The 12,371-nt window shown below is 39.6% G+C and overlaps 2 protein-coding genes across 4 annotated transcripts in view; one reads left to right on the forward strand and one right to left on the reverse strand.

The window, feature by feature from the left end:
• The window catches only part of LOC145424414 (uncharacterized), a 70,985-nt gene that overhangs the window by 12,050 nt on the left and 46,564 nt on the right, over positions 1–12,371 (reverse strand). For 2 of the 3 annotated variants that reach the window (XM_080297719.1, XM_080297716.1), the window contains exon 1: positions 1,394–1,565. The exons of the other annotated variant lie outside the window; for it this stretch is intronic. In XM_080297719.1, the coding sequence (XP_080153845.1) occupies positions 1,394–1,417 (24 nt within the window). In that variant the 5' untranslated portion in view covers positions 1,418–1,565. Of the gene's footprint in view, positions 1–1,393; positions 1,566–12,371 lie in introns of those variants that run through there. 3 annotated transcript variants of the gene reach the window in all.
• Positions 3,226–5,267, forward strand: sox14 (SRY-box transcription factor 14). The gene has a single exon (XM_026159159.2). The coding sequence runs from the start codon at positions 3,697–3,699 to the stop codon at positions 4,411–4,413; it is 717 nt and encodes a 238-aa protein (XP_026014944.2). The 5' UTR covers positions 3,226–3,696; the 3' UTR covers positions 4,414–5,267.

Consider the following 12,371-nt stretch of genomic DNA (forward strand, 5'->3'; position numbering starts at 1 on the left):
TGGTTCTACTTTTATATTAGCAGATCGTCACCACCTATGAGCCATTCATCTGGAGAACAATGATTCAATATAATAACATAATAGATGATGCTGTAATACATGCTGTATCCAACATGCACTGGCCGAGTTAGACTTAATCCTGCACTGATGCTACAGTACAGGACACGCAGACATATTCTGACAACATAAAAATGTTTGTGTGCCTAAGATAATTTCTGTTGCCACAATTTATTAGTTCCAAATATGGTTCAGCAGTAGTTCTTCCACACTGTGGAAAAAATAGGCTTAAAAACATTCTGCTGGGAAGAAGGAAAAAAGTTAGGAAAGTTGTAGACCATGTGAGTTGTCTCGGTTTCTAATATTTTATTTTTACAGAGAACCATCACTAAATAGGATGGAAATACAATAAAAGGCATTGAAATGTCAACCCTAGCTTTTAAGAGTTTTTGAGGGGAGGACGCAAGTGTGCAGTAAAGAAAACCTCTTACCGCTTCAGCACCATGGACAGTTACGGTAGGGGAGCTTACCTCAATGCTCTCCACGGGAACCCAAGTTGGCTAATAGGCTCTCCGTGTGTCAGGCCGCTCCCCATTCACTTTTTAAGGCGAGATGGATGGACATGTGTCCTCAGATAATCCTAGTTTATGTGTGTGCGCACGCATGTGTGCTGTGTTTGTCTCGCGCGCCCCTCTATGTTTGGGTGTGATTTAAATTTATTAGACTCAAAATTTAAATTTTGTTCTATTTCCATAAAAGCCAACATTAAACTTCCCAGTAGGCTGATTTTCAGTGTACAATACTGATAGTGTGTTTCATTTTGGGAGTCATTTCTAAGCCAAATATATTCCGTTACAGGCATTTTTTTTTTCACTTTTTAAAATTCTGTTTATATGTTGTTATCAGATCTTTTGGCATTTCCAAATAACTTAGGTTTGGACATCTTTTTACATTCAGGTGTAAAACCCAAACCCCCAAATTTCTTTACTGCATTTTTTATTATTATCTCAGAGCAAAAATGTACCGCGGCTGCATGTAATAAAACTAAAGATGGAAATAATAATCATCATCTGAGTCCTTGACGAATCAAACCCTATTGCATTTCTCATTATCCCGGTAAATTGTCGAGGGAACTTTCAGGCGTGCATTTCTTAGACAATCAGTTTTTGAATAAGAAACATAGCCGACTTCTCCCTCGTGAGTATAGGAGGCTCAGCCCCTAAAATAATTTCCTCTTATCTAATTCATTGATCATAAAATGAAGCCGGTGTGAGCATGCAGCAGCAGCAGCAGCCTACATGTTAAATTGCATGCGCTGTTCTGCGATAGATAGCATAGCACAATTTAAAACTTCAATGCAAGCCGAAATATACAGTGCAAACATGCGGCATACTACCTCGCGGTTGCAGATGAGCGTCATATAGCCTGCCGATTGGGAGGATTGTGTAGGAGCTGTTTCTTTCTCTTTTTTCTACCTCTTTCCCCCCTTTTTTCCTGCCATCCTGCCATCGCGGATGTACTGGGAGGGGGAAGAAAAAAAAAGTCGGAGACGTTCTCAACTGATTGTTCTCTGGGTCGGGGTGAGGAGGATCTTTCTCCCAAAACGATCATATTTTAGACGATATATTCAAGTTGTTTTTTTTTTGGTTTGTTTTTTGTAAAGACAGATGTGATGGAAATCTTCTTGTTCCAAGCTGCCGATTGACGCATGCGTGTGCGAGGAGACAGGGAGCGTAGAGAGAGCGTGAAAAAGAGACAGAGATGGGGATGAAATGTGGGAAAATCAGACAGAAAAACGAACTACGCTTTGCTTTATTTTGGGTCTCGAAATAAAACGAGGTTTGGGTCACGATAGTCAATGTATTGCCCGCGGACGTGTGCAAAAATCTGCGGGTTTTTTAGACGGGTCATTCTGTATAAGAAACACGCGTGTGAGTGTGATGTGATGACATGTTAAAGAACCGAAAACCATCTTTAGAGTATCTGTTTACATTAAGCCACACAAAGAAGAGAGGAAGATGAGATGATAATACGCAGCCCGCAAAATACACATATGTACAGAGAGAGAGAGAGAGAGAGAGAGAGAGAGAGAGAGATGGAGGCCAAAGACAACCTTAAATAAATCTGCTTAGCAGTGTAACTAACCGGGGTTGTATCTCCACTTACAGCATTTTGACGGTGTGTGTAGAGGGGGGAAAAATCATCCGCCTGCCTTTCGCTTAATAATCACAGCTGAAAGTATCATATATCAAGCACATTAGCCCGAGGGCTATTAGGCAGTGGTCCTGGTTGACATTTGCATTTTAAAACGATCACTCTGCGCCTCTTTAAAAAGAACAATCTGTCAAATCGATGTGAACTAATGCAGCAATTACAGACGCACAATGACGGCTCCTCTTAACGTTTGTAGTTATTGCTATATGTAATATTTCCTCGCTGTTTGTAATTCTGCCGATGCCTAGTTTTAGTTTTACACATTGGCACGCGTGGGCCCAAACCGTGTGCGCGCCCGTGTTTATCATCATATGTGCGTGCTCGTGGGAGTTAGGTGGTTTAAGGGAATGCTAACAAAAAAATGGACTTGTAAGAGGTTTTTGTGACCCCGTCCACACCCCCCAGCTACCCCACCAGCAGCGGGATAACAGAGGTTAAAACCGGCTGAAGTGTCATTGAGCAACAGTGGAAGACCTCTCGGTTGCAAATGAACTGTCGTGCTTTTATTATTATAATGACTATTTTTAATGTTATTTATTTATTTTTATTATGTGAAAATGCGAATAAAACCGGGTTCCGCTGTATTAAAGGCCCACAGATACGTGTGCATTTTTGGGGGACTTTACATCCAGAGTGCTCCCCGGCGTCCGTGCGTAAAGCTGTACAGTAAATTGGTTGCACGGTATAGTCACCTCTCTGGATTGAAGTCAGGTTTTAACTGGAAAAGAGGTTGAAGGTCCATGTTTGTTGCGATTCATTACATTAAATGGAATCGGGAAGGGATCCTGGGTATTACCCCCCCTCCACACACACCACACACACACACACACACCCCTTTCCTTATTTTTCTTCTTTTTTTTCTACTACTACCTCCCGCTCTTTGTTTATGTTGTAATGTACATATTTTTTCGTGAAGGTATTATAATAGCCGCTCTCCGTGCTGATTGGGCGCTCAGGTTGGTGAGTGAACGCCCTGCAGATTATGTCAGATTGCGTGCAGAAACCAAACCAGCCCAGCCTTTGAACTTCACCGCTTTTGGCTCGTATTCACGCTCTTCCGCTCATTTCCAAGCCAGGTGCTTGACGACAAACCTCAGAGAGAGAGAGAGCGCGCGTGTGTGGCAGAAAAAAAAACACCTAATACTTTTACGACTCCAGCAAACTGACTGCGGAACATCGCTTTCACCTTTGTGGATTTTTTTTACGTGTGTGCGTCTCGCATGTGTTTTTTCCCGTATTGCCTGGCGCAGGTCTGACAGAGTTGTTACTGGACTTAAACGAAGGCGCACCAGTGTTTAAACTCGGGGAAAACGCACCGGGCGCTGGATTTTTCTTTTCTTTTCTTTTGCTTTTGTTTTCCAGAATCTGAAGATCCCAGGCGGGGCATGACTGGTATCGGGCATCTAGACAGGTGAATAGTTTGCCTTCTTTCCGATCAGAACTTTTCCTCGTCATTAAAATTGGGGATAAAAGTATAGTCTTAAGATGTCAAAGCCTGCTGATCATATCAAGAGACCCATGAACGCGTTCATGGTTTGGTCCCGGGGCCAGAGGAGGAAAATGGCACAGGATAATCCCAAAATGCACAACTCGGAGATCAGCAAAAGACTGGGCGCTGAGTGGAAGCTGCTGTCAGAGTCTGAGAAGAGACCTTACATCGATGAGGCCAAGAGGCTGCGGGCTCAGCACATGAAGGAGCACCCCGACTACAAGTACAGACCCAGGCGCAAACCCAAAAACCTGCTCAAGAAGGACCGGTACGTTTTTCCGCTGCCTTACCTCGGGGACACCGATCACTTGAAGGGACTTCCTGTGTCGGCCGCGGACTCTCTTTTGGGCTCTTCAGAGAAAGCCAGAGCGTTTCTGCCGCCGACATCCGCCCCATACTCCTTCCTCGACCCGAGTCAGTTCAGCTCCAGCGCCATCCAGAAGATGACCGAGATGCCCCACACGTTGAGCACCAGCACTTTGCCGTACGCATCCTCACTGGGATACCAAAACGGCGCGTTCGGCACCCTTGGGTGCCCCAGTCAGCACACCCACACCCACCCGTCGCCCACAAACCCGGGCTATGTCGTCCCGTGTAACTGCACAGCCTGGTCAACGTCAAGTTTACAGCCCCCGGTGGCCTACATACTTTTTCCAGGTATGACCAAGACTGGGATAGACCCATATTCATCCGCACATGCCACTGCCATGTAACCCTCAAGACTCATTTGCTCTTTATAATTCACTTGAATACTGAAATGCATGTAAATATATTATGGACAGCGCGCCCTATTAAAAAGGCATGAACAGTGTTAACTGCCTTGGACTTGTTATGGCACAAAAAAGAGGAAAAAACAAACTTTTGCAGAAATCCACCAAGTTCCTGCCTGAGCAAAGGAGCTGGAGTTTGGTGTAAAGGACGGAGCCCTGTGAACTGTAAGAAATGTAAATGTTATAACGTTTATGGCAACCAGAAAAGGAGGCCTTTAACTTTATTTATTGTGTACATTTCAATGCTGATATGCTGATTTGTGTTGATTATTGATAGGCTTCACTTTTATTTTGAAAAATTGGCTTGCACAATTAGCGTTCATATTTCCTGTATCAGCCTAAGGAGTCCACATTTTTGGCAATTTTATGACGATGTTCTGGACATAGGGTCAAAATCAGGACATGTAGGCTGGATTACATACGGGTTATATTGTTATATTTATCACAAAAAAAGAGGAAAGAAAAAAGAAAACTGGCACATAAAACTATACGGTCTATTTAAGAAGACACAAATGAGGAAAAAAAAATCATTTACATCCAGATGTTTCATTTTGCATTTTTACCTGTGGTTCAGTGCTAATATAGTCACACGCGTCATTTTAGTTTGTTTTTTGTTTTTTAAGGATAACTTCTATTTGAATTCAAGGAGTTCTATGTGTATTTTCTATCTAAGATGGTAATTTAAAACCTGTCATGTTATGGAAAGGATAATGTATCTAGAAGGTTGATACCTCCTGCTCTTTGTTCAAGTGCCGAGCAAAGACATTTTCAATAAAGACAATCTGTCTTCAACCAGATCAATTTCCTGTATTTGTAGGTTATTGAGACCACAGAGATAGCGTTATAATGTGCACGTGCTGCGGGGGCGTTTAAACCGCCAAAATAAAAGTTCGATTAAATAGATATAAAAGGTTTAATGATCACAAACTAATAATTATTTTAAAATTTAAATTAAAATAAATATACAAAATTGAAGTTATAAATTAAGAAAATACTTTAATCTTTTTAAAGATTAAAAAAAATACACCCGAGCTAATCAATACTGTTGATAGTCTGCACATTAGAACAATAACATCAAATCAATCCTCTTTTCCCTCATCGATTCCCTCTCCCGTGTGCGGTAGTTAAAGCTGTCAGTTCCCGGCCCTTTGATCATTCCACAAAGCTTTATTCCTTAACTGCTTCTTTTTCTTTCTTTCTTTCTTCTTCTTCTTTTTTTATTTTTATTATGATGATTGCTCTGCTTCGTGTTGCAGAAGCAGGGTTCAGGCATGTTCAGCGGTGCAGCATGATGAAGGTGTGTTTGTGACACCGGGATGAACCGGTTTTTGATGTTTGACAGTTCAGGAGAGGCCTCCCTGGAGGGATTCCGCCCGTCCGACTCGTCTGACTGCTTAATCACTTCAAGAAGCTGCTTAATTATAGGTTTAACTAATGGCGAATACTGATTTTTTTTCTCTCTCTCGCTCCATTTGTTTTTTCACCCAATCTGCGACTTTTTGGTTGGTTGTACAGCAGCCTACCACTCGACTGTGATGCAGTTTAAAAAATCTCTGCGTGTGCGATTTCTGCTGCAGCCAAAAAACTTCGTTAAAACCTCTATCAGCGCCGAGTCATCTGCACGTGTTTAAACCTGCAGCGACCTGTGAATGAAAAAGGCCCCGGCTCTCATTAAGACAGCAGAGAGTGAGCACAGCTCTACAACTCACCCAAAAAACAAGCAGGAAAGAAAGAAAACTTCGACCCAGCGCCGGGTGCAAGGGGGTCTGTTTCTTCTTCTATTCTTCTTAATGGAGACTGATGGATTTGCGTACCGCGCGCGCGCGCACGTGTGTGAGTGTGTGTAGCTTGCCCATATTAATACTGTAGTAATAATTAAAAAAATCATTCCACATCCAAATTGTTTACTTATCTGCCAGGAACATATGTGGGGAGAAGTTACCATTCTGCACTATTGCCCAAGGTGCAATTCCATCCTGGGGAGGAAGAGGAGGGAGGGCAGGGGAAAGGAGGAGAGGGGGGCAGATTTTTATGACAGACTTGCTTCTTATCTGGAGCTGTAAATTAGGGTGATACTTCATTGAACCGAATGTGAAGTTTTACATCAAAACCCTAAAGCGCTCTAATTCAACTTTGAAATGAGACAATTATAATTACTTTCAGGAGTAGCTGGATAAAGGCCCGTCTGTGTGTGTGTGTGTGTGTGTGTGTGTGTGTGTGTGTGTATATATATATATATATATATATATATATATATATATATATATATATATATATATATATATATATATATATATATCATTCATTTTTAAAAATATATTTAAGACAGTATTGTTTGCAGTCTCTTTTATTTTTAAGTTTTACATCACAGAGACTGATTCACTCACTACCTGTAATTATCCAACTTAGTCACGGAAATTGAGTGCGGTTACAACGCCCTGAAATAAATAACGATAAACGGCATGTGAGAGGTATAATGGGAGGGAAATTATGATTTGGAATTATAGAGGGAAAGGGTGTGTGTGTGTGTGTGTGTGTGTGTGTTTAAATCTCTCTTCCCCCCCTTGACGTTTTTATTGGAGCACAACAGAGAGAATTCAATCTGCCTTATCTCTCCAGGACTCCTTTTCAGCGCGAGATCAGAGGAAAAAGGAGAGGATAATTGTTCTTTATTTTATTTAATTTAACGCGACAGCCAGCGCTTTCAGGTCATTTATATGCTTCATTTGGTGATAAAAGTCAATGAGGAGGGGAAACACCGAGTAAAGCAGGCGCTTTGACTTCTTTTCATTATTATTTTATTTCTCTCAGCAACATAAAGTATATAAAAAAAGAAGTAAAACAGACGAAACAATAATTGGATGAGGAGGTGAGGAGGTGGACATTTTTAATTAAAAGTCATGGGTCATTTACATTATTGTGTTTTAATGTCACCCTGAAATCATCAGCAGGAAATGGACTTTGATAAGTGGCTTTGAGGATGTGGTTTTGTATTTAGGCGTGCTAATTTTCTAAAACAGAGGTCGAAGATTATGATGATGAAGATGATGATGGTAGTGTCATTGTTGTTGCTTCTCTGATGGTGATGATGACGATGATGATGATAGAAGAAGGGGAAAATATGCCAAGACACAGATCGGCTTATCACAGCTGAATTCATTTTTATTTCAACGCGAGATTTCACATTTTATAAAAAAAAAAAGCATTTTTGTGAGTGAGTGTGTGTGTCTGTGTAAAAGCTGATCTCATTTCAGCATATTAAATATTGTCTAAAAAAATAAAAAAGGAAGAAGTCATCACTGGCTAAATCCTGGTCTATCTAAAATTGAATCTGGGATACCATTTTGACGGGAGAAAAAGTAAAACCGTACAGTTTTGTTGTTTGAAGACGCGGGGGCTTGAATTTGGGGGTCCCTGAATTCTCATTTGAAAGAAATGAAATGGTGAACGAGCTGATAAAGAAAAAAATGGGAGGGGGCGGCTGAGCTGAGAGAAAAGGAATCATGGCACGGTTGTTTAATGCGCTGCACCAGTCGGAAAAGTGATTTACACCAAGACTTTATTCCCCCCGACTGATGGAGAGACAGCGCGAGCGTTCTTCTTCTTCTTCTTTTGCATTATTGTTTACATATACACATGCAGGCGCGCACACGTGCACGTGGGCCTGTGCGGTCAGTTTTCTGGAGATGATCGGATACAGATTGCTTGGATACGGACGCTATGCTTCACCCACAGAAGCGAACTGCATCCATCAGGTTCAGTCTGTGCAGCGGACAGTTTGCGCGAAAGTTTATTCTGCGCTCAGTTAACCCCTTCATTTTCGGATAGTTTTCATTTTTATTTTGTACGTCCTGTAATTTCTGCAACATCTGGAACCCTCAAAAGCCACAACTTCATTTTTGCCTGTCTTATTTTTTTTTTAAATTTCTTAAATTATTTTTAAATAAATGAAGTTAAAATAAACGAATGAAATAAATTTCGTGCTTATTTTACGTTAAAATGATTTGTGTGCAGAAATATTTCCTGTATTTATTTGAATACTGCTCAATAATTTTTTCCACATATTAAATCAAATCATAATTTAAACTCCTCAACTCAAAGATGCCCCCAGACATGGATCGCACACTTTTGCCACCAAATGAGAGCATTAAAAAATCTCATTCATGCCAGTGTATAAATCTTTTAATTTGACTTATTAAAAGTTATCACGTTTGACCACCGTTTCATGCTGCATATGTCAATGAGTGAGACACACAATGAGGTAAAATTCATGATCTCAGATCAGATAAAGATCTCAGATCAGAAAAAAATAATAAAAATTTTGTCTGCCTGGATTTACATTTCCCTCTTTCCTACCTTGTTACCTCTCAGATTTAATGGTTGCAATCCACTGTTTCAGGTTCATTTCTACATCAAACGTTTTTCTGTCTTTTATTTTGTTTCTCTGATTTTCTTCTTTTTCTCTCTTTATTTATCTGCATGATTTATAGACTGTTTAGCTGAGACGAGCTGTTGTTTTAGAGCCATGTGACCTGCTTTATTTTAGTTATTCATCCTTGTTATCATTATATTATAATGATGACGATGCATATGCTCAGATACCTTACATATACACTGATGTCGTGATGTACAATGAGACATCACACACCTCCACAGTTGTGTGTATGCTTCTTGTGATACTTTTAAGCCATTGTGTTGTCTTTGTCCTGAATGTTCATGCCATATAAACTTTCCAGTCATGCATGTGAGCTTTTTAATATTTGAGATGACTTTTCAGACATCACACTTTAAATCAATAAGAAAAATATAACATTAATTACAAAATGCAGAGTCTGGAGTGTTAAAGCTAACTTATACTTAAATGACACAATTTTGAAATATTCTGATATTTGATATAAACCTTTGCTTTTGCAAAACTGCAAATTCTTGGTAAAACTCAGTTTCTATATAATGTAATTTTTATGTTTTTTATTTTTAAAGACTCTTGAAGGTCTTTTTAGAAGGAAAAGGTTGTAAGTTTGTTACATATATGGAAGCATAGTTGATAAAAAAAACTCTGATATGACCAATGAGCATTCTTCATTCCTTCATTATTTATAAATAAAGTTGCGTTTTTCAGTGAAATTACTGCATTTATTTGTTTCATTTTTAACAGTTATTCTTGTATGTTGCGTTACATTGGATTTATTTTTCAATTCGCGTAAGCTGTGCACGGTTCAGTGGAGGCCTCTATACTGTTATGAGCTCATGTGACTCTTTTCTTTAATCACGGTTACTTCTTTAACCAAACAATCTCCTCAGCTAATCTTTACAAAATACCCTTTTGGAAACATGCCACACCACCGGATGATACGTCATACCAGAGAACAATTCCCGCTATAATGAAAAGTGATGAGTGTTGAATATAGAAAGATGAATATGCTGTACATGTATGGCCAAAGCAGCTGATTACAGTTTAAAGCATGAAGTGGTCTGTATTTGTCCCACTGCACAGGGTGTAGCTCACTGAGGATTTACTGAGTTCATAAGTATCTCAAAAGATTTTTTTCCAACCAAGCCGAATTGCAGAGACAAAAACAACACATTTAAAAAAGGAAAGATGGGGTAAATCTCCTGATATATATATATATATATATATATATATATATATATATATATATATATATATATATATATATATATATATATATATATATTTTTTTTTTTTTTTTTGGCTGGTCTCTAGTGCAGCCTGATTGTTGCCTCATTCATGACACAAAATAAAGGAGAGTATTGCTGCTCACTGACTACAAAGCAAGTAAACAGAAGAAAGTCAGCTTCTGACGTCAAGTTGTGAAGGTTGGATGCAAATGCATACACACTCTGTCTCTCTCACACACACACAGAACTACCTGGCTGTTTTAGTGCCTTCAGCGACTCAGGTCGAGGGCAGCACTGGCAGTCCGAGCCAATGGAATCCCTCGGTAAAGAGGATGCTAATCGTAGCTTCTTGTGCCTGAGCATGTCTTCCTGGGCCAAATGAGATTAGAGGGATGTGGGATATGGCGAAACGATGTGCGTGGGGTTCTGGAGGTGAAAGGTAAAGGCACTTATCAGGAGGGTTCCCCTCGGGGTCCTCGACGGCTGACTCAATCAAAACCCTGCACGCACTTCTCACTGGATTAGACTAATCAGGAAGGAGCAGGGGATGTATAGACCACTTATCTGAAAAAAAAACATTGGGCTCTCTTTCCCTTTGAAAAGACCCTACAGAAATGTTTGTTAATTTTATTTATTACAGGAATGCTTGTCGATGTGGCAATCTTCCATGGAATCATTAAAAAGGGCTCTTCCACTCACTGAAGGCATGCACTGTTTACATGCTGCAAAGATAGAGGAGCCTTTGATGTTCCAAATTTCCCCTCCTCGTTCACTCATTGTCTTTATTATTTATATATTTACTTAGATTTTTTTTCTTAATTTATTTCCACCATTTGTTTCTCGTGCCACAGCAGATCAGACTGATGGAAGGTAGTCAACATAACAAAGACCCTGAAAGGTATATGAATATTTATTACCGGGATGACTTCAGAGCCAGACAGGCCGTTAGCAGTCAAAGGAATAGTGAGAAGATAACAGCAATTTTCACACTTATGATTACCTTCAAATTAATCTCTATTTCTTGAAGGGATGTGGGATAGTTGACTAGTCTATCTTCCGCTTCTCGATTAAAAAAAGTTATTTAATCCAAGTTTGAGTTGCTTGTTTGACAAAATAATTCCAAACAATTGAAAATCCTAATGACAGCACATGTAGAAAAGGGTAAAATGCTACTGAAAAATGATTAGGATAGTACTGGAAAACAGCTTTTAACGTATAATTCTGGTACAGGATAGCAGCAGGTCCTACGTGGCAGCTAAAGCAGATCAGTGCAAACTGAAAGTCTTCTATCAAATTAAAAGTTGAATTCATGGTCTGACCAGAAACTGAGGCTAACAAACAACAGATGCCGCAGACGCTGAGCTAGCATTAGTCACTTCAGTGACTCTATCACGCTTCTCCACTGTTCCCACTGTCAAACCGCTAATCTTTATAAACAGATGCGCACATGAATGTGTAGAACCAGACTTTTGTTTCTGGTAGTTTTCTGATTTACAGTTGTAGTCCACTCCAGTATCTTTTGAATAATCACATCTAGTTAAGTAGTTCATCCAACAAAAGACAGATGCCGTTCAATAAAATGAAACACTATCAGCTATCGTCTGACAAAAATTGATCTTTTTATTATCTTTTAATAATGTATCTGTTTTGAACCAGATATCTTGACCACACCAGAAGCCGGGCTTGTAACATGTGACGATGATGTAATGTTTGAAGTTTGCAGATTAGCTGATCAGTTGCCAGATTGTTAAACCTTATACTACACAGTTTACATATTTGTATTTAGCATCATGTTATTGACATTTTTGCCAAAGTCAACATAGCCTTGTTTTAAAAGTTGTGGTACATATTTTAAACAAAGGATTTGAAATTGGTTTTTGTTGCTCACTTTCGCATTGACAGCTCGGAGATGCTTGAAGTCAGGAAATTTACTTTGTCTGCAGGCAATTAGAATTTTCAGCATGTGTGCGCTGCAAATGTAACGTCTGAAAACGTTTTTTATATGACATTTGGAGCTGATTAACCATCTTCTCTTCTTCTCAATCCATCAAGGGGTTCAGAGGCTTCAGTCAGCTGCTGATCTGAACGCACGCAGACATTTAGGCCCGTCACATAATCTGCTAAAGATGACCAAATAGGGTTAAATGCTTTCCTCTTATATACATTGTATGTTTTACGAATAGCAGCTCCTCAACCCAGCATTCGAACAAGAGTGTGATTTCCATTGAAGGCGTATGACTTTTTGTGTCAGTAATCCTGTG

The sequence above is a fragment of the Astatotilapia calliptera genome, chromosome 23, assembly GCF_964374335.1.
Source record: "Astatotilapia calliptera chromosome 23, fAstCal68.1, whole genome shotgun sequence".
Lineage (NCBI taxonomy): Eukaryota > Metazoa > Chordata > Actinopteri > Cichliformes > Cichlidae > Astatotilapia > Astatotilapia calliptera.